Source organism: Rhinoraja longicauda, chromosome 22, assembly GCF_053455715.1.
Source record: "Rhinoraja longicauda isolate Sanriku21f chromosome 22, sRhiLon1.1, whole genome shotgun sequence".
Taxonomy (NCBI): domain Eukaryota; kingdom Metazoa; phylum Chordata; class Chondrichthyes; order Rajiformes; family Arhynchobatidae; genus Rhinoraja; species Rhinoraja longicauda.
In genome coordinates, this window is record NC_135974.1 from 13,170,378 (window position 1) to 13,193,358 (window position 22,981).

General features: G+C 44.1%; 1 protein-coding gene across 1 annotated transcript in view; it reads left to right on the forward strand.

Annotated features, from left to right (window-relative positions):
• The window catches only part of LOC144604394 (DNA topoisomerase 1-like), an 88,055-nt gene that overhangs the window by 8,055 nt on the left and 57,019 nt on the right, over positions 1–22,981 (forward strand). Inside the window, exon 3 of the mRNA XM_078418746.1 lies at positions 5,495–5,624. Within this exon, the coding sequence (XP_078274872.1) occupies positions 5,495–5,624 (130 nt within the window). The remainder of the gene's footprint in view (positions 1–5,494; positions 5,625–22,981) is intronic.

The following is a 22,981-nucleotide window of genomic DNA, read 5'->3' on the forward strand; positions in this document are numbered from 1 at the left end:
AGCAACTAGTTCCTTATTCTACTTTATGCCCAAGAGTTGAGTTAATGCAGATTATCCTTTGCATTGCTTTATTCCTCCTGCTTTCCTCGAGAGGGACCTGCAAACAGAGTTATGAACCCACATCTTTTTCTTGGAATGTGCTGATACAATAGCATATTTGGAGACCTTGACCTTCAAATAATGGTGATTGCACAAGGCAAATTGTAGTGCTTTTTATGCTTGATACTTGGATCCACTTCTGTGCTCTGCAGTTTAAATCAGGAAGGCGTTTGTCATGTTTTGCTGCTTGCACAGTGAACAAATTTGTTATCTGAAAAGGAAACAAATAATTTTGCCAATGTAATATACACCAGGGTGCAATGAAGTTCCTTGCTCGGGGTGAAGCTTATAATCGTGCAGATAGTAATTAGTACAAAACAGCAGAATAGTGCACGATGGTAGTGCAAAAACTGAGTGGTGCGTATGAATATTCACGTACAATAATTAAATAACCGAATGAAGTAGAGTTGAAAGTACACAGCAGTACCTATGGGAATGGGGTGTGAAAGAGTCATAGAGTGATTCAGTGTGGAAACTGGCCCTTCGGCCCAACTTGCCCACACCGGCCAATAATGTCCCATCTACACTAGTCCCACCTGCCTGCACTTGGTCCATATCCCTCCAAACCTGTCCTATCCATGAACGTGTCTCAATGTTTCTTAAACACATGATTGTACCTGCCTCAACTACTTCTTCCGGCAGCTCATCCCATACACCTACCACCCTTTGTGTGAAAAAGTTACCCCTTGGGTTCCTACTAAATCTTACCCCCCTCACCTTAAGCCGAAGTCTGGTTCTTGATTCCCTACACTGGGCAAGAGACTGTATGCGCCTACCTGATCTATTCCTCATGATGTTGTACACCTCTAAGATCACCCCTCATCCTCCTGTGCTCCAAGGACTAGAGACCCAGCCAGACTCAACCTCTCCTTATAGCTCACACCCTCTAGTCCTGGCAACATTCTCGTAAATCTTTTATGAGCCCTTTCAAGTTTGACAATTTATTTCCTATAACATGTTGCTCAGGACTGAACACAATATTCTAAATGCAGTCTCACCAACATCTTATACAACTGCAACATGACCTCCCAACTTCCATACTCAATACTCTGACTGATGAAGGCCAATGTGCCAAAAACCTTTTTGACCACCTTATCTACCTGTGACTTGACCTTCAAGGAACAATGCACCTGCACTCCTAGATCCCTCTGCTCCACAACACTCCCCAGGGGCCTACCATTTACTGTGTAGGTCCTGCCCTTGTTAGATGTCCCAAAATGCAACACCTCACACTTCTGTGTGTTAAATACCATCAACCATTCCTCAGCCCACTGCCCAATCGATCCAGATCATGCTGCAATCTTTCACAACCATCTTCACTATGCAAAACCGCTCACTTTTTTTTATCAACAAACTTGCTAATCTTGCCCTGTATGTTCTCATCCAAATCATTGATGTAGATGAGAAACAGTAACGGGCCCAGCCCCGAACCCTGAGGCACACCACTAGTCACAGGCCTCCAGTCCGAGAAGCAACCTTCCACCATCACCCTCTGTCTATGTTCATACACTATAGTACCTTCAGTTCTTCAATGGTAATACTGACTGCTTTCAAGACACTTCAATTGACTGCCCCAAGTTCCTCCACCCTGCTGTCTTTCTCCTCGATAAACGCGCAGGAGAAATATTAATTGAGGACCTTGTCCGCCTCCTGTGGCTCCACACGGGTAACCGCTTTGATTTCTGAGAGGTCCCACGCTCTCTAGTTACCCTTTTCCCCCTTGTGTGTTTATAAAATCTTTTGGGATTGTCCTTAATGCTACCCGCCAGAGCTATCTGCTGGATCATTTTTGCCGATCTGATTTCCTTTTTATAGTTTTCTCCTTAGTTCCCCCCCAAAAAGTTCTTAAGTCTTGACATCTGAGCTTTTAAGTTCCTTACTTTCTCCCAGTTAGAGGAGAGAAATGGGAAGGGCCTGGGTGACAGGCATTCTTGACAATATTTCAATTTTCCTGAGGAACTGCGCTGTGAAGGTGGATTGAATAGAAGGAAACTACATGCTGTGATGGACTGGGCTGTGTCCACCACTCTTTGCACTCAACTGCCTGCATCTGCAATATACTTGCCAACCAGGCTGAGGGGCATCTCATCAGAATACTTATTATAGCTCATCTATAGAATTTAGTCTGGACATGCCGAATCTTTTCGGGCGCCTAAATGATTACATATGCTGGTATACTTTTTTTGACCATCCCATCAATGTGACAGGACCAGGCGATGTTGCTGATGATATAGGTACTGAGGAACTTGAAGTGTTACTCCAGCATTTTGTGTCTACCTATTGACGACCAACTGTTTCAGACATTGAGTTGTCCTGACACTTCCTCTATTCCACTCCTCCTTGCACCACTTTTCCTCTCTCTAGCAATGTTTCCTAGTAGAGACTGAGCTTAATTTTAGTTTAGTTTAGAGGTACAGCATGAAAGGTGGCTGAAGGGCCAGTAGAGTCCGCGCTGTCAAACAATCACCCATACGCTAGTTCTATATTATTCCACTTTCGCATCCTACAATAGGGGCAATTTGCAGAAGACAATTGACATCTGAGAAGTTCTTTGATTGTTAGGATGTCATTCAACTGGAACGGGTGCAGAAAAGACTCACGAGGATGTTGCCAGGCATGAGTTGAAAGGAGAGGCTGCAAATGCTGAAACTTTTCCCTGGTGTGTAGGAAGTTGAGGGGTGATGTTATAGAGAAACATAAAATTGTGAGAGGCTGAGATAAGATGGATGGTCACAGTTTTTCCCCAGGCTAGGGACGTCTAAGGCTAGAGGGCATAGATTTAAGTTGGGGGGGGGGGGGGGTTAAAAGGCACTTGAAAGGCATTTCTTTCCACACAGATGGCATGTATAGAATGTGCTGCCAGAGGAAGCTATAAGAGGTTTAGCTTCTTTTTACAATGTTTAAAAGTCATTTAGATAGAAAGGGTTCAGAGAAACATGGGCCAAATGCAGGCAGATTGGGGCTAGTGCAGATAGAGATCTTGGCTGGTATTTGTTTATTATTGTCACATGTACCGAGATACAGTGAAAACCCTTTTACGTGACATGGTTGGCATGTACTAGTTGGGACAAAGAGCCTGTTTCCCTGCTGTATAATTCTGACTTAGTTTTTTGCTTTTCTTCAAGTCCTTTCTCCGATTTGTTCAAGCAGCAATGTGGGCCAGAAGACTAACCAGTTTCTTTCCTGCTCGACAATGTTGAATTGCAGCTGTTTAATGAGGTCAGATTGTGCTTTGCAGTAAGATTTAAAATGCAGTTTTAATTTTTATTTTGCGAAGCATTTTGAGGAATTGGATGGTGTTCAATGAACAAGAATCGCACTGTAACTTCATCAAAAATATATTTGCGGCCCCCTTAGTTTGAATGGAACTGGGTCTGGAACAAATGTATCTGACCTTGAGTTTATTGTTCCAGTAATGGGATTGATTTGGGTCTATGAAGTGGTGGGCTCTGATTTCAGGAGGAAATCTGGGTGTGAAGTATTTGCCTTTGTATCTTTTTCTTTTATTTTAATGCTTTAAAAAACATTTCTCAGCTGCAATTTCAGCCATAGAGTAAAGCTGGACAGGTTTACAGAATCCAGAGTTAACGTTGACATTTCTTCAGTGTCATTATTCTGGTTTCCACAGACTGACACCCAAGGCATGGCAATTATAGAAATCACACTTGCTTGGGGCAGTGGCGGCCATTTTGAAAAATTACAAATGATTTTAATTAGCCTTCAAAAGCTCTCTCTCATTCTCTCCCCCACACAATCTCCAGCAGATAAAACTCCACCCAAACATCCAATTCATGTGGTAATCCTATAGTAATCTAGAGGGGTGATCTTCTAGAGGTGTACAATTCTAGAGGAATAGATCAGGTAGGCGCACAGTCTTCTTGGGAATCAAGAACCAGAGGACATAGATTTAAGGTGGGGGGGGGGATTTAGTAGGAACCTGAGGGGTAACCTTTTCACACAAAGGGTGTTTTTTTGCTCGCCTCTTATTCACATCAACATCCCCCAGATTCTGCCACTCACCTACACACCAATTAACCTGTCAATTTGTACGTCTAAAGGATGTGGGAGAATTCAGAGTACAAGGATGGAGCCGATGCATTCATTGGGTAAACGTGGGACCTTCACATAGGAATGAATCCAGCAGCCCGACTAGTTAGATACAAAATGCTGGAGTAACTCAGCGGGCCAGGCAGCATCTCTGCAGAAAAGGAATAGGTGATGTTTCAGGCCGAGACTCCTCTTCAGACTCAGGGGAGAGGGACACTAGCGGTACGAAAAGGTTTGGTACAAATTGGAGCCCGCACCAATGACCAAGGAAAGGTGGAGCCCACAATGGTGCATTGTTGGCTGTGGACGAGGTGATAACAAAGGGATATCTAAATGCAAATAGGGGAACTAGCAGGACGACGGCCCTACTAGTTGCAGCACTGTGCTGTTGGTGTAACATCAAAAGTATAATAGGAAGTCCACGGTCTAATGCAATTCTCGAGATAGTCAAGACCAATGGTGTCCAAGCTTTTTTCAGAGGGCCAGATTTGATAATGTGAAAATACCCACGGGCCAATGCCCCCCCCCCCCCCCCCCCAAACCTTTAACTAATGCGCTCCCCCCCTCCCCCCGGAACTTTAACTAATGCGCTCCCCCCCCCCCCACCAGACCTTTAACTAATGCGCCCCCCCCCCGACCTCGCGTCTGACAATCCGCAGATTGGGCAGCGTTGACCGCCGGGAGATGTAGTCGCCGTTGCCTCTCCCACTGGGGGGGGGGATGCGGCACCCACCCGACTGACGGGAGCGCCTGCCAATGAGCGTGCGGGGTGAGGAGAGCTCTGCTGCTGCTCTCCCGTCCCCCACACGCCCTCAACCCCGCCGCCGGGAAGTGTAGTCGCTGTCGCCTCTCCCGCTCGGGGCGGGAGGTCGGGCAGCGCTGACCGCCGGGAGGTGTAGTCGCCCTCTCCCCCTCCCCCTACCTTCATTCTGTTAGACAGTGCTGGCGGGCCATAAATAATACATTTTAAGAAGGAAGCTGCGGGCCGTATAAAATCTGACCTCGGGCCGCGATTGGCCCCCGGACCGAACTTTGGACATGTCTGGTCAAGACCAAAAAGTTCCTTGATTTTAATCGTTACTTTGGAATGAGTTGGCTGAAGTTTAATAGTTCATCTCAGACTAATGGGCAAGGAATAAGAAACAGTCTTGGTAAAAACGTGACAAAAGGTAACTGTTCATGGACCCTTGTGATAGCTAAGAATTGAGAGCATCAGAAGATGAACAAGGATATTTGTATGAACAGAGATCTTTGTAACAACATTACTACCAGGTCTATTTAATAGAAATATGCACAATATATGCACCAAAACAATGACCACCATTTTTTCCTTTTTGTTACAATATAGACTCCCATAAGTCCAGTAAAAGTGAAGAAAAACACAAACATAAAGAGCACAAGCACAAATCAAAGGATCGGGATAAAGATCGTGAGAAAACGAAGCGCAGCTCCTCCAGTTCCAAGAACCATAGCAACAGGTAGCTGTGATCACTTTGTACATTTTTGTTTTGTTGCAATCTCTTGCCATATTTGAGCGTGAACAGAAATTGAAACTCGACAATGTGCTGTATTTGATTAGGCTCTGCATTGGTAATATAGTAAAGTGACTGATGAACAGGCATTCACAGTGCCTCTTGAGGTTGTTATCATGGCTGTATACTTGGTTGTGAATGCTATTCTGGTAAGTAAATGAAAACTGCCTATATAAGCTATGTCACTGATGGATGTATTTGCAGATATCCCCCCACTTTCACTTTTCTGGTGTGTGTGATGTCAAGGGTACCTTGGATGCTTGGGGGCTAATTTTAACTTTCCATGAGTTTGATCATGTGAAATGCCTCGTATGTTGCAAAACATACTTGGCTAATAAAGTATGATTATGATGTCCGTAAGATGTCAGTTATGGAAGACCATTACGAATTAATCTGATTTGGTTGATTGTGATGGAATGGAAACTTTCTTTCTTGCTAGTCCATAATGCCCCCAGTGCTAGTCTGGCTGAGGTCAGCTATTTTGCTGTAGAAATTGGTAGCTTAGAGCAAACAGAACTGCAGGATGCAGCTACAACAATTGTGGCTCAGTACATTTGGCTTTGTTATCTACCCAACTTGGTTAGGGCGCAGTGGGCCGGAGACTGACTAGCTCAGACATTGTATGCTCGTGGTCTTGGAAAGAAGGCAAAGGCAAATTTGATTGAATTGACAAATATCTTTGTTGTGCCAGGCTGGTGGACTGTGGAATTATGTGAAACTGCCGTTCGCTAGCAACCACTTTCTTGCTAGGGGGTTGTCGGTGCACTGTATAATAACAGAAGCCTTACACCTGGATAACAATCCAAAAACTTTAAGCACGACCTCACGCCTGCACGTTCCACTTACACTAACCCGAATCTCCAAGCAGTGGTCACTCAAAAGCTAATGGGGTGTAACTACAAAAGCATGACGCATAACATGAGTGACACCATTGCACTAATCTACATCCCCCCTCTTAAAGAATCAACAGCGCTACGGACCCATAAACTAAGCACGTCATGTATAACACTCAATGACAAACTGGTGGAAAGTTAAACATAGTCCAGATACTTCACAACCGGCCTGCAAAACACGACCAGCACGTGTACGATAGAGACCGTCTCCATTCTTCTTATCCGGGGAGAGAGCAGGTGATTCCACAGGCGAGGGAGACTGAATCAACGTCCCTGGAGACGAAGCAGGAAACTGTGGAACATGCGATGAATATGGAGGCGAAGATGGAACAGGCAAAGGATTGTTACAGACATGGATTGTTGTGCTGGCAAAAACATGCGAGTGCCACTAGGCGCAAACGGAAGTGAACTTGTACGATCTGGATAATACGGAGGAGGAACTGGCTCGTTCACAGGCACGATATGTTGCCTGTTACGTCGGTACGTACCGCCATCGCCGCTAACGATATATGAGTGTGGCTCCGAAGCAATTCCAGAAATTACTACAGTCATGGCGCCTGTCAGACTGTAAGCGGACCACCTGCCCTTTGGTCAGCGGTGGCAGTGGCCTACTTGTCTTGTCAAACCATCGTTTTTGAATGGCACGCTTCTGTTGCAACCTGGATTGAACCTCCTCCGATGGAAACATTTGTGAGACCAAAGCCTGATTGGCTACAGGCACTGTGGCACGGGTTTGCCTTGACAATAAACATTGAGCGGGTGAACCCAAGATGGGGTCACGAGAGATATTGCGTAAGTTAAGCAGATCCAGGAATATGTCCGATTTTGCTCTGTACGAATGTTCCGTGAGCTGTTTAGCACTTTTGACAGCCCGTTCAGCCAGCCCGTTAGACTGGGGATATTCCGGGCTGCTGGTGATGTGGTGAAAATTCCAGTGTCTAGCGAACTCCCTGAATTGTTGGCTGGTGAATCGACTGCCGTTGTCAGTTAGCAGTTTGCCCGGGATCCGCGGACGGAAAAGTGGCGAGATAACTTCTAAATCACTCCGCTGGAAGTGGGGCTGCTGAGAAAATCAATGTCGAGCCATCCTGAATAAGAATCCACGAGCACCAGGTATTGTTTGCCATGCCAATCAAATATGTCAGCTATGACTGTAGACCACGGGAGCGCAGGTACCGGATGTGAAAGAAGCAGTTGCTTTTGTTGGTGAGGTGCTGGAAGCTCATTGATAGCACTAGTTTTCGCTGGATCAGTTTTGAGGCCATCTTTGGTAAATATATGGTTTAAGTATTTTACCTCATTCACACTGAATTTGCATTTTAGAGGATTTAGCTTGAGATGGATGGCCTCGGCACGCTTCAACACTCTTGATAGATTGGCATCGTGCTCGTTGACCGTTTTTCCAGCAACGGTCTCCAACTGGAGGCGTGGGTTCGTATCCCACTTCTGACACCATGTCGGTGCACTGTATAATAACAGAAGCCTTACACCTGGATAACGATCGAAAGACTATTAACTACATAGCAAGCACGACCTCACGCCTGCACGTTCCACTTACACTAACCTGAATCTCGCAAACAGTGGTCACTCAAAAGCTAATGGGGCGTAACTACAAAAGCATGACACATAACATGAGTGACACCATTACAATAATCTGCAGGGATGGAACTGCATTCAACAACAACACTGCATTCTCTTTTATCTCAATGGTTTAATGGTGTTTTATTTGTTACACATGCAGCTCCAGTGAATATGCAGTGAAATTATTTTTGCACATATTACACTTGCACTGCCGCCATTTTTGGCGCCATTATTCAAAGTCCAAACTCTAGTTGACCCACCCACTCGATTTACAGGAACTGTTTCTGCGAACTAACGTTCCTCTCCTCTTCCGGTCGTCTTTGTGTCCCGCGGGCATCTCCTGCAGCCGACGTTGAAGTTGCTGGAAGCATCACCTCAGTTCACCCTACTCCTTATCGCCCTACTCCAGTTCCCTCCTGGTCACGCCGTCTGACGAACCTTTGGTCGGGTTACCGGTGCCGCCAACCGACAAGCCTTTGGGCAGGCCCCACCAGACCTGGATTTATGCATGTAGAGTAATGCATTATATACAAGATGGAAGCCAGCCTGGTTGTGATTTCCATCAGAATTACACAGTTGGTGTTCGTATTCACAGACAAAATAGCCCCTCCTTTCTCAAAACCATGAAGTTCACCACCAACTGGAACAACAATTTTTTGTTGTTGGAAAGAATAGATTAAAATTAACAAAACATGTGAGTGCTAACCCTAGTCACAGGCAGCTCCTACAATTCCAAACACTTATTCCAGATGGGGGCAGGTTTGGTTAAGTTGACATATCTCGCTAACAGTCTGTCCTTTTTGTTATTTTTAGTATGTGTTAAAAAGTATGTTTTAGTGTTCCTTGGTTTGTTTTATGTTGGGGGAAACTTTTTATCTCTTACCTCGATGGAGATGCTTTTTTTCCCTTTCTTTCTCCGTCCACACTGCGGCTTAACGTCGTGGAGTTGGCGGCCTTTCCTGGAGACCGACCCGGTGCTCCAAGCCACGGGGGTCTGCGGGAATTTAACATCACGGAGCTTGCGATCCCTTTGCCGGGGATGGACTTTAACATCGTGAAGCCCATTGTCTCTGGTAAGAAGATGCAGACTTGGGAGCTCCAAACTGCGGAGAGAGTTTCAACTGCCCTAACGTGGGAGTTTCGATCATCCCGACGGGGACTTCGATCGGGGCTTTGATCGCCCCGACTACAGGTGGTTTAACTGCCCTGACTGCGGGAGAACAAAGAAGATTGAACTTTATTGTCTTCCATCACAGAGGAATGTGGAATCCACTGTGATGGATGTTTATGTTAACTTTTATGTGGTTGGGTGTCTTGTCGCTTTTCACTTAGAATGGTTGTAAGGTAACTCAAATTTCACTGTAGGAAAAAAAACCTGCAGATGCTGGTTTAAATCGAAGGTAGACACAAAATGCTGGAGTAACTCAACGGGTCAGGCAGCATCTCGGGAGAGAAGGAATGGGTGACGTTTCAGGTCGAGACCCTTCTTCAGATTGATGTCAGGGGAGGGGCATCTCTGGTAAGAAGAGGCCGGCTCAGAAGCTCCATGCCGCGGAGAGTTTTTTCAACCATCGGTGTTTCGATCATCCCAACGCGAGGGCTGGACAGTCGGCAGCGGCGATTGCAGATGGTTCAACAGCCCCGACCACGGGTGCACAAAGAGGAAGATGATTGAACGTGATTACCTTCCATCACAGTGAGGAATGTGGAATCCGCTGTGGTGGATGTTTATGTTAAATTTTACTTGATGTGGCTGTGTCCTGTTTTTCACTTAGTATGGCTGTATGGTAACTCAAATTTGACTGTACCTTAATTGGTACATGCGAGAATAAATTGATCTTGAAATGTTGACAATAAACTGACCGTAAAACCTTAATGTTGAGAATTTGGGCCCAGATATGAAACACAGCACAGGAATAGGCCCTTTGGCCCATATTGTTTGTACCGTATATGATGCCATTATACTGATCTCATCTGCCTGTGCATTATCGTTATCCCTCTTCCCTGCATTCCATGTGCCTATCCAAAAGCCTCTTAAACCCCACTATCGTATCTGCCTCCACCACCGTCCCTGGTGGTGCTTTCCAGACCTCTACCACTCTCCGTGTAAAAAAAAAACTTACCGAGCATCTTCATTAACCTTTCTCTATCTTACTTTGTAGCTTTGTCCTCTAGTTTGGGGCATTTCCACCCTGAGAAAAAGGTTCTGTATTTATGCCTCTCATAATTTTAAATATCTGTGTCATCTCATCCATATTTGTTGCATGGAAGCTTGTATCTTCCAAGCCTGCCGCTGATTTTCTGGCAACTGGTGTTCTGGTACCACCTTTGATCCAGACAAAATTACGAGAGCGCACTTGCAATGCGCACTTGGAATCCCCACTCCTCCTCTTTCCCTCCCAGAAAATGTGGCACCTAGGCCGGGGGAGGCGGCTGATCTCGACCTCATCAGGACTTCCGGGGTCATATTTTTGTCCTCTGACTGGGGTTCTGGAACTCCAGCCTGACCAGAGCCAGCAGATCCATTCCCATAGCCAACCTCCGTGGGCTAGGATCTCGACCTAGGCGATCTGTTCCTGTGCCGGGACCTCTGTTAGTCCGGCAAAATGGAGAAGCCAGATAGAAAGGATCTGGAACCAAGGATGCTGTAAATTTGGTGGTGGACCTGTACTGCAAATGCTGATTTCCGAATTTGAATCTTACACTTGTTTGGAAAGCAGCCCTCTTTAGCTGCCTGTACAGGTTGGTGGTGGATTTAAATTGTTTCGAATGCTGAGCTTTCTATCTGGGGAATACCTTTATGCTATTACCTCTTGTTTTTCAGTGCTAAATGACAAGCCATGAGCTCTGCAGGAAATCTTTACCAATGCCTTAATTATAGGTAGAACAATGTGGACATTTGGTCAATCTTCTCAAGGTATCCTGCAATAGTTCTTGCTAAAGGAAGAAGAGCTCAAATTAATATTTCCCTGAAGTCTAGAACTAGCTTACAAACTTGTAACTTGACTTTCTTGTTTCCTCTCTTATCCATTAAGCATCAGAAGCATTTCTTGCAAATACTTTATTTTCTGGCCATCCTAGAATAGAAAGCCTCTGGCTATCTTTGCTGTTAAGTTAACTGTGTGCAGCTATTCCATTATAAACTGCTCAGGTTTGTTCTGAAAGTCCCTTATTTACTCTTGGCAAGTGTGGCAATAGACCTGATACTTAACTGAAGAGATTAACCTATTTTCATTAGGAGTGTGAAGGAGGTCTGTGTAAGTTTTGTGCATATTGAAGCTAAGCCTAACCTGATGGGTGTGTCATTTGGGGAACTTCTGGATCTTTTCCCTCTCTCTCCTATCACCCAAAGGCAATATTAATTGTTTCTTGGAGATACAAGGATGCTGGGTTACAATAAAAAACACAACATGGAATAACTTAGCGGGACAGGCGGCATCTCTGGAGAACATGGATAGGTGGCGTTTTAGGTCGGGCTCCATCTTCAGACTGGTCAGTTCTTCAGAGATACTACCTGACCCGCTGAGTTACTCCAGCTCCTCATCTTTTTTTTACCAATTGTTTCTTGGTTATTTCCACCAAAAGAGTTCACATTGAACTTGGAACTAGTGTTTGCCTGTCCTACATGAGTTCTTTAATTTACTAATTTTGTCAATAAGGAAAGTCCAGAGTACTTTATTTTCTCATTCATTAACCTGTTTTGGTACATGTATAATCTATTGCAGCAAGTTCCAGTTGTGAAATAAATTCTTGCCCACTATCATATGTGTCATTGCTTGGTGGAAACTCCCGAATACTCACCAGGGGCCATTGTCTTTTGATCATTAGTGATGCAGGGCCACCACCGACTATCTGGCACGTATGGTTCCAGAGGCTTTCCAGATTATCTGTTTTGTCGGACCAATAGAGGTCACGGCCTTGGAGGCACCAAGATACCAGCCCGCAAAGTCGGCTGCGGAAACCGTCCATGGGAACAAATCTGCCTGCTCCAGCCAGCCTGGAGTTCCAGAGCCCCGGCCACAGGGGTCTAATTCGACCTGACTATTGGCGCAAAAATCTCGATGAGGTCAATGTCGACCCCTCACCCAGCCCCGGAGGGATGTCCAGATTAAAGGGGGCGGGTACCCTCAATGGGTGTTAATCATCATATCATATACATACAGCCGGAAACAGGCCTTTTCGGCCCTCCAAGTCCGTGCCGCCCAGTGATCCCCGTACATTAACACTATCCTACACCCACTAGGGACAATTTTTACATTTACCCAGCCAATTAACCTACATACCTGTACGTCTTTGGAGTAAAACTCTTATTTCATAGATAGCATCTTTCACTGTTTATAGTTGTTTCTACTGATTTTCACAGAAAGCTATGACCAGTGATGATTCATTTGTGCTATCATAAAAGCAGGTGTGGGCACGAAACAAGGGGGCCTAGAATAAACATCTGATATGTGTTTCTTTACGATAGTCATTTTCTGCTGTATGGGAATAATTATAGCTGCGTGTTTAAATGGTTGAGATTGGATTTTTCTGATTCCACTGTGGAATAATTTGCAGGAGAATTGTACACCTTTGCGTGTGGGTGTACTAAGCCACTTCATACTGTGCATACAATTTTCTCTGCCAGGAGAACCAGACATAAGGGATGTAATATTTTAGAGTAGGGTAAATCAGATGTAGTGCTGGAAATTATTTTCTCACACGGGTGATAGTGGAAATCTTCAACTTGTTCCACAAGGGCTGGATAGGCTGGGTGAATGGGCAGAACAAGCATGAAGGGTTGACTAGCCTACCCCTATCTCTTTTGAAATGCTAATTCACATTATCTTGTTAACGACGTGTCTGAGTGATCTTAGCATATGATTTTATTGTAGTCAGGTTTACAAGAGCTGTTTCAAATTTTACAAAGGGTTGTGGCATTATAGCAGTAGCAGACTTGTCAGTTCATTTGTACAGATGGTATTTTCCTTCTGCTCCTTGTAAGTTATTTATATACATGATTTCACTGCATTTTGGTAAATCATTTGAGGTTGAAGCTGTACATGTACATCTTTCTCGCTGATGGGCAGCACAAGAGACACGGGCTCGATCCTAACTATGGGTTCCGTTTGTATGTTCTCCCTGTAACCTGAATGGGTTTTCTCTGGAAGCTCCGGTTTCCTCCTACACTCCAAAGATGTACAGGTTGTAGGATAATTGGCTTGGTAAAATTGTAAATTTCCCCTAATGTGTAGGTTACTGTTAGTGTGACGAGATCACTGATCGGCGCAGACTCGGTGGGCCGAAGGGCCTGATTCCACGCTGTATCTCTAAACTAAACTCTCCATGTTACTGCCATTTATAGACTTGCAAAGTATGAGCCCTATCAATCCCAGGCTCACTTCCCCTATCTACCAGTTCATAACCAAACCTACATGGCTTACTTGGTTGCATTCTGTGAGCGACTCAATCCAGATTACTTATTCACACCTTTATTTCCTTGTGCATGCTCTTAGCTCATCTTTTCAGCAGAATAGTCGGGATTATTCTTGGTCAAGGAAGCTGAATACTTGTCTCTGGCTCATTTTCACCTTGCAGAGAATTGTGTCATATGGAATGTGTAGGAAAGAACTGCAGATGCTGGTTTAAATCGAAGGTAGACACAAAATGCTGGAGTAACTCAGCGGGTCAGGCAGCATCGGTGGAGAGAAGGAGTGGGTGACATTTTGGGTGAGACCCTTCAGACAGAAGAAAGGTCTCGAAGAAACGTCACCCATTCCTTCAGACTGAAGAAGGGTCTCGACCTGAAATGTCACCCATTCTTTCCCTCCAGAGATGCTGCCTGACCCGCTGAGTTACATAGAAACATAGAAAATAGGTGCAGGAGTAGGCCATTCGGCCCTTCGAGCCTGCACCGCCATTCAATATGATCATGGCTGATCATCCAGCTCAGTAGCCTGTACCTGCCTTCTCTCCATACCCCCTGATCCCTTTAGCAAAAAGGGCCACATCTAACTCCCTCTTAAATATAGCCAATGAACTGGCCTCAACTACCTTCTGTGGCAGAGAATTCCACAGACTCACCACTCTCTGTGTGAAGAAATGTTTTCTCATCTCGGTCCTAAAAGACTTCCCCCTTATCCTTAAGCTGTGACCCCTGGTTCTGGACTCCCCCAACATCGGGAACAATCTTCCCGCATCTAGCCTCTCCAACCCCTTAAGAATTTTACATGTTTCTATAAGATCCCCCCTCAGTCTTCTAAATTCCAGCGAGTACAAGCCCAGTCTATCCAGTCTTTCCTCATATGCAAGTCCTGCCATCCCAGGAATTAATCTGGTGAACCTTCTCTGTACTCCCTCTAAGGCAAGAACGTCTTTCCTCAGGTTAGGAGACCAAAACTGCACACAATACTCCCGGTGCGGTCTCACCAAGGCCCTGTACAACTGCAGCAGAACCTCCCTGCTCCTAAACTCAAATTCTCTTGCTATGAATGCCAACATACCATTCGCTTTCTTCACTGCCTGCTGCACCTGCATGCTTGCTTTCAATGACTGGTGCACCATGACACCCAGGTCACGTTGCATCTCCCCTTCTCCCAATCGGTCACCATTCAGGTAATACTCTGCTTTCCTGTTCTTGCCGCCAAAGTGGATAACCTCACATTTATCCACATTATATTGCATCTGCCATGCATTTGCCCACTCGCCTAATCTATCCAAGTCACTCTGCAGCCTCCTAGCATCCTCCTCGCAGCTAACACTGCCACCCAGCTTCGTGTCATCCGCAAACTTAGAGATGTTGCATTCAATTCCCTCGTCCAAATCATTAATATACACTGTAAATAACTGGGGTCCCAGCACTGAGCCTTGCGGTACCCCACTAGTCACTGCCTGCCATTCCGAAAAGGACCCGTTTATTCCTACTCTTTGCTTCCTGTCCGCCACCAATTTTCTATCCACCTCAAAACTGAACCCTCAATACCGTGTGCTTTAAGTTTGTACACCAATCTCCTATGTGGGACCTTGTCGAAGGCCTTCTGAAAGTCCAGATATAACACGTCGACTGGTTCTCCCTTATCCACTCTACTAGTTACATCCTCGAAAATTTTTATAAGATTCGTCAGACATGATTTGCCTTTGGTAAATCCATGCTGACTTTGTCCGATGATTTCACCACTTTCCAAATGTGATGCTATCACATCTTTAATAACTGACTCTAGCATTTTCCCCACTACCGATGTTAGGTTAACTGGTCTATAATTCCCCGTTTTCTCTCCCATCCTTTGTAAAAAATGGGGTTACATTAGCTACCCTCCAGTCCTCAGGAACTACTCCAGAATCTAAAGAGTTTTGAAAAATTATCACTAATGCATCCACTATTTCTGAGGCTACTTCCTTAAGCACTCTGGGATGCAGCCTATCTGGCCCTGGGGATTTATCTGCCTTTAATCCATTTAATTTACCTAACACCACTTCCCGACTAACCTGGATTTCCCTCAGTTCCTCCATCTCATTAGACCACCGGTCCCCCGCTATTTCCGGCAGACGGTTTATGTCTTCCTTAGTGAAGACAGAACCAAAGTATTTGTTCAATTGGTCTGCCATCTCCTTGTTCCCTATGATCAATTCACCTGTTTCCGACTGCAAGGGACCTACATTTGCCTTAACTAATCTTTTTCTCTTGACATATCTATAAAAGCTTTTGCAGTCTGTTTTTATGTTCCTTGCCAGTTTTCCCTCAGTCTATTTTCCCTTTCATAATTAAGCCCTTTGTCCTCCTCTGCTGGACTCTGAATTTCTCCCAGTCCTCTGGTATGCTACTTTTTCTGGCTAATCTGTATGCTTCATCTTTTGTTTTAATACTATCCTTGATTTCCCTTGTTAGCCACGGATGCACTACCTTTCCTGGTTTGTTCTTTTGCCAAACTGGGATGAACACTTGTTGTAGTTCATCCATGCGACCTTTAAATGCCTTCCATTGCATGTCCACCGTCAACCCTTTCAGCATCAATCGCCAGTCTATCTTGGACAATTCACGCCTCATACCCTCAAAGTTACCTTTCTTTAAGTTCAGAACACTTGTTTCTGTATCGACTTTGTCACTCTCCATCCTAATGAAGAACTCTACCATATTATGATCACTCTTGCCCAAGGGGCCTCGCACAACAGGACTGCTAACTAACCCTTCCTCATTACTCAATGCCCAGTCTAGAATGGCCTGTTCTCTCGTTGGTTCCTCGACATGTTGGTTTAGAAAACCATCTCTCAAACATTCCAAGAAATCCTCTTCCTCAGCACCCCTGCCAGTTTGGTTCACCCAATCTATATGTAGATTGAAGTCACCCATTATAACTGCTGCACCTTTAGTGCATGCATTTCTAATTTCCTGCTTGATGCCATCCCCAACCTCACTACTGCTGTTAGGTGGCCTGTACACAACTCCCACTAGCGTTTTCTGCCCCTTAGTGTTTACTCCAGCATTTTGTGTCTACCTTGTGTCATAAGGAATTTTGACATAGACTATCTCACTGGTTTCTTCTTCTAAAATTAGTTCACTTGGGTATGCCGATTTTGAACATTTCTGTATGGTGAATAGTCAAGGTGATTGTGCAGTGTTTAATTACCAGTTTTGTAATCTAGAAGCCAATGCTAACAATTGAGTTCTTTATTCAGATCTTTACTTTAAACTTTTTGTCTCATATTCTTCAGCGATACAGCATGGAATCGGACCCTATGGCCCACCAAGTCCGCACCGGCCAGCAACCACTCCATACACTAGCACCATCCTACACACGGACAATTTACAGTTTTTATCAAAACTCAATTAACCTACAAACCTGCACGTCTTTGGAGTGTGAGTGGAAACTGGAGAACCCAGAGAAACCCCGCATCACGGGGTGAATGTACAAACTTTGTGCAGACAGCGCCCGTAGTCAGGATCAAACCCTGGTCTCTGGCACTGTAAGGCAGCAACTATCCCTGTGCAGCCCTCTGGAATATAACGTCAGTTCTGGATTTTTAAAAATTCATCATTTATAATGACACTTAACGCTTTAATGTAATTCAGGAGGGAAAATCCATCTCTCCTATCTGGCCCAAGTCTTCAAACCTACCAAAATGGTTTGACTGGGATACACTCTGAAATAGCATATCAATAGCAGTGCAACTCAATCTGAGGCCAATTAAGGAATGGACAATAAATGCTGGACTAACTGGTATTCCCAGGAAGTGAGGTGTTCCTGATACTTGTGTCGTTTAAATAAATGAGAGGTTTATTTAGCAAAGCCTTTTATGTAGCTTTACTGAAAATCTTCTTTGGTTGTTCAAAGCAGCATCTCCTGCATGAAGCTCATTTAACACCTGCATTTTTTTACAAGTGTCTCAATTTCCATGACCAGTGCTAGAAGGTGATTTATAAGGTACTGTATTATGATGCTCAAAGCCATTTCCAAGTGTTGCAATCAGATTCAGTAAAGGACCAGATTGGAAATATTCTTAACCATCTTATGGTGAAGTCTGTGACTTCATTGTTTGTTCTCTTCAAATTGAATTGTAGCCACTTTTAACTTTAGAGATACACCGTGGAAACAGGCCCTTCGGCCCATCGAGTCCACACCAACTAGCGATCAACCTGTACGCTAGCTCTATCCAGCACACGAGAGATCATTACAATTTACAGAAATCAAGTAACCTTCAAGCCTGTGATTTTGAAGTGTGGGAGAAAACCCACGCGGTCACAGGAAGAACGTACAAACCCTGTGCAGACAGCACCTGTAGTCACAATCTAACTCTGGTCTCTGGCACTGTGAGGCAGCAACTCTACCACTGCGCCACTGTGCTGCCTTATAGGGGGTGAAGGAAAGGATGGAGGGCATGTTGTGGGAGAGGATTTTATACTTTTGTCCCTGCTGTTGTCTTGAACATTCTGGAAGTTGTCAGTGTTGTCTGTGTGTCTCCCCCCCCCCCGGACGATCTAAAAGTTAGTAGCTAATAGTTTTTGGAATGTCTCTCTTCCAGATGTGTGACAACTAGGCCCAACAAAAACAAGGGTGCTAGTTTGTTCTTGGTGTGCAGTTATTGAAACTTGGGTACTTGTTTTTAATAAAAAATGAAGTAAGGAAGTTAGAGCAGATATTGACTTCCAAATAATAATGTCCGAATACAAACTTGTAGTATAAATGAAGTTCAACCACCTTCATCTTCCAACAGTTTAGTTTAGAGATACAGCATGGAAACAGGCCCTTCGGCCCACTGAGTCCACGCCGACCAGCGATCACTGCACACTAACACTATCCACACAATTCACAATTTGGCCAGGCCAATTATCCTCCAGGACTGCGTCTTTGGAGTGTGGGAGGAAACCGGACCACCTGGAGAAAACCACGCAAGTCACAGGGAGAATGTACAAGCTATGTTCAGACAGCACCTGAAGTCAGGATCCAAGCTGGGTCTCTGACACTGAGACAACAACCCTACCGTGCCAGCACTGTTTGGCCCACTGTTGCATCCCTTGTTTGACCCACGCACCTGCAGCCCAGTGTGCTGGTGCTAGCTTTGACAGTGTTAAATTAGCTGAAAAAACAAAAACACGTTCTGAACTTTAGTGGGGCAGCAATTACTGTATGACGGAAGGCCTGCTTCAAGTCCTCCCATACCATTATATCAATTAAATATGCAGAAGGTTGAATATTTGGAGTGAGGGAATCGTATTATAACCATTGCTGGATTTCTTTGGCATATATAGATGTTTGGCTTTATCACAACATGCAGTTCTTACAGCTTCAGCTACATTTCTTAGTTTCAGTAATTTAAACTGAATCTTTTGCTCAGTGAAAGTATTCTTCCAGGAATCTGTAGTCCTCACTGCCCCAAGTGCACATGCAGCAGTTCTACGTGCCAGAAATCTGGTCTGATCACCCTTGCATGCCAAAACACTTTGAGATTGACTTCTTGACTCAATGCAAAAAAAAGCGAGCAAAACTCGTGATGGAAACAAAAAAAACGCTGAAATGGTTGATCACAACAATCAGTCCAGTGCTCCCTTTGTGTCAGCAGACTCGTCCCACATCCTTTTCTTCCTCTCTTTCAGGTAGACCATCCAGTAGTGTCCCATATCAGAATTGCTCAATGCCCGATATAGTAATACATATAGGTTGTAGTTCTCAAGTTTGAATTTGTTCCAGCTGGTTTTAGAAACTTGAATACAATCTGTATGCATTATTTTATCACGAGTTTAGCACACGAGAAAGTCTTCCCATCTATATACCAAAACTCTCGTTTGTTTGTTGTTTGTTGTACAGCCAAAACGGTACACGATAGCACGACAATTTTAGGCCCACCTGACTGTCGTCCCTTTGGTGCTAATGGAAGAAGTTTCATTAAAATGTGAATAACTTTAAAAATATAACCAACTTCAAAGTTTAAATCTGTCTCCTAGGGAGGAGGGAGGATAAGGGGGGGTTGAGGGGGATGGAGGAGGAGGAGGAGGAAGGATAAGGGGGGTTAAGGGGGATGGTGTGGAGGGGATGAGAGGGTGCTGCACCAATGCAAGAGAGGTTTGGACCCAACAGGTCCACTTGGTCTTTTTAGAAAACTTATGTATCTTTCTAGATTTTTTTGTTTTAGTTTCTGTTATTGTCACATGTACCAAGGTACAGTGAAAAGCTTTTTTGTTGCATGCTATCCAGTCATCGGAAGGATTATATATGATTACAATCAGGCTGTCCACTGTGTACAGATACAGGATAAAGGGAATAATCTTTAGTGCAAGATAAAGTCCAGTAAGGGCCAATAAAGCCTGAGGGTCTCCAATGATGTTCGGTTGCCTGAATCTGGAGGTGTGTGTTCAAATTGGAGTCAATGGAAAGGAGGTTGGTTTGCGTGATGGTCTAGGCTGCATCCACAATTCTCTGCAATTTTGTGCGGTCTTGGATGGAGCTGTTCCCAAATCATGCTGTGATTCTTTTGACGGCATATCTGTAAAAGCTGGTGAGGGTTGTTGGGGCCATGCTGAATTTCCTAACTCTTCTAAAGAGGCATTGGTGTGCTTTCTTGGCCATTGCTTCTATATGGCTGGTCTGTGACAAGTTGCTGGTGATCTTTACTCCAACCACTTTGCTTCTTGAATTCTGTCTTGCTGACATTGAGGGAAAAGGTTGTTGCCTTGGCAACCCTTGGCCAAACCCACCAGCCGGCCTGGCTTGCCTGCCGCAGACGGAAAGCCCACACCGCGCGCGGATCATGAACCCAACCGAAAGACCTGTCTTGCCTGCCCAGAGAGGAAAAAGCTGGATTGAGGGCTGGTAAGCAGACCGGCTGTAAGACGGAATGCACTGCCTCAACGGTGGGAAGGGCCGCTGGAGATCTTGCAATAGCCTGGGGCTCGGCTGGACTGGGCACTGCTCCAAGATGCTGAGCGTGTGAACCGGACGCGACCGGCAGTGGTAGAGGAGCGGCAGAGGACACCGCGGTTAGGCTTAGCTAGTCCAACCCTGCAACACAGCCATGACAATGGGTCTATGTGGTCAGGCCAAGAATCCTGTACTTACAACCACTGGGAATCTGGAGACTTTACTCGGAGGGTAGTTAATCTGTGAAACTCTGCCACAGAGGGCTGTGGAGGCCAAGTCAGTGGATATTTTTTAGAGGCAGAAATAGATACATTTGTGATTAGAACGGGTGTCAAGGGTTATGGGGAGAAGGTAGGAAAATGGGATGCGGAGGCAGAGATCTGCCATGATTGAATGGTGGAGTGGAGTCGATAGGCCGAATGGCCTAATTCTACTCCTATAATTTGTGAACGTGACTGTATACTATCTCAGTGTACTAGTACTGTACACTTGTACTGTATCTGAGATGCTTTTATAAGATGTATCGAAGTGCTTATGCATTGTGATACTTGTACTGAACTGTATACAAGAATGAATTTCATTGTACCTCGGTACATGTGAGTAATAATTTTGTATATAAATAAAAAAGGTTATGAGGTTGAAGGTTACAATCATCTTCCAGTACTCCATTTCATCATTATTTGATATCTGGCTCACGACAGTGGTGTGTGCAAATTTATAAATTGAGTTGGGCTTATATTTGGCTACGCAGTCATAGGTGCATTAGGCATAAAGGTGTAATTCAGATATCTTTTGGTATTCTGAGGACCTCTGTGTCATGATGTGTCCAATTGGATGTAAAATAGCCATTCAAATAGACGTCAAAACTAAAGATACTGAAATACAATAGATCAAGCAGGAAAGTCATCAATCTGAATTTTTTTGTCTGTTTCTCTCTCTGTACTTGGTGTCTGATTTATTGAGTATTTTTAGTATTTTCTGGTTTTAACTCGTATTTCCAGCATCTGCAGTTAAAGGACCTCAGGAGCTAGTATGAGACACAACTGTTGTCTACTGTGAACTTCACTATCTAATGCCATCCTTTCCCAGTCCTCCTCCTCCAACCCCCACACGTGCACACAATCTCACACAGGCATGCCCACACACACACACACCTCGCCTGTGGATTCTTACCAATGCCTTGTAGTAAACATTATGTAAACCTGGAGCTCCAAGTTCCTCTGTTCCCTATCATCCAGTCTTTCCTTATTAAAGGTATAGTTATCACTGTTTGTCAATATTGTGCAGTCTTGTGTTTACTGGGCCTGAATTCCATCTGACATGTGTTTTTGCCTTTTCATATCATATCATATCATATACATACAGCCGGAAACAGGCCTTTTCGGCCCTCCAAGTCCGTGCCGCCCAGTGATCTATCTCTTGCCCATATGTTTTCCTATTATGCCTCGATAGTTCAAACCTGTTTCAATCAAAAAACCCAAAATGTAATACTCCTTACTTTCTCACCCAACTTCCTGCATTGCCTTCTTAGACAAAAATTTCCCTGGCCTATATGTTCCCTGGCCATTGCATTTCCTTTACCCTCAATTTATGTGATCTCCATTAAGAATGTAAGTAATGAGTCGAGAGCAGTGTTCCTCCTTGAATTTCACATGAACTATTTTGAACATGAGTATTCCTCGTAAATGAAATGCTACTGCCACATGAAATGGCTGCCATGCAATTATCTAGATTACTCTGGCTCCCTTGCAATCAAACTTCAAGATTCAAGATAGCTTTATTTGTCATCCAATATTGGACGAAATTCAGTCACCCACAGTCCAACAATAAAAGCATTAAATAAGCATTAAAACTACACAAAACTTGTTGATAGTACTACTATTAAAAGTAATTTTCAAGCATATAACATTTGTAATATATATATATATATTTGAACATCCTCCAGTTATTACTTTTTTGAGAAATTACCTTCTGCTGGGAGAATATCATGTTTCTTCCAAGCAAAGTACACTTCTACGCCTCATTTTATGTCTAATTCATTGGCTGAAGTTGTCCTGTTTGTAAATTTGAATATTGCATGAACTGGAATCAATAGCACCCTGGTGTATATTTTTCAAATTGCTGTATTACTCTTTCCTCAGTTTCCAGATTCATTAATTACAATCAATGTATTGTTTTGGCTTAACCAGCTTTAATAATTTCATATTCTGGTTAATATTCCTTTTTATTATCTATTAACTTGCAGCTCTCATTTCGCAGCACTCTTTCTCACCGTAATATTTAGCGTACTTTTGGTTTGCTTCAAATGTTCTTTTCATTCTCCTCAATCAATTGCCCTCATTTCTTGCATTCCTGCTTGGGTCTTCATTATTCATAGTTCTCTCAAATGTAATTTCTCTCAATGCAAGTTCCCTCAAATGTAATTTAATCAATCTTTGTTATCTTGAAACGTACTCTTTTCGTTGTTGAAAATCTTCACTTTTTTCATTTTTAAATTCCA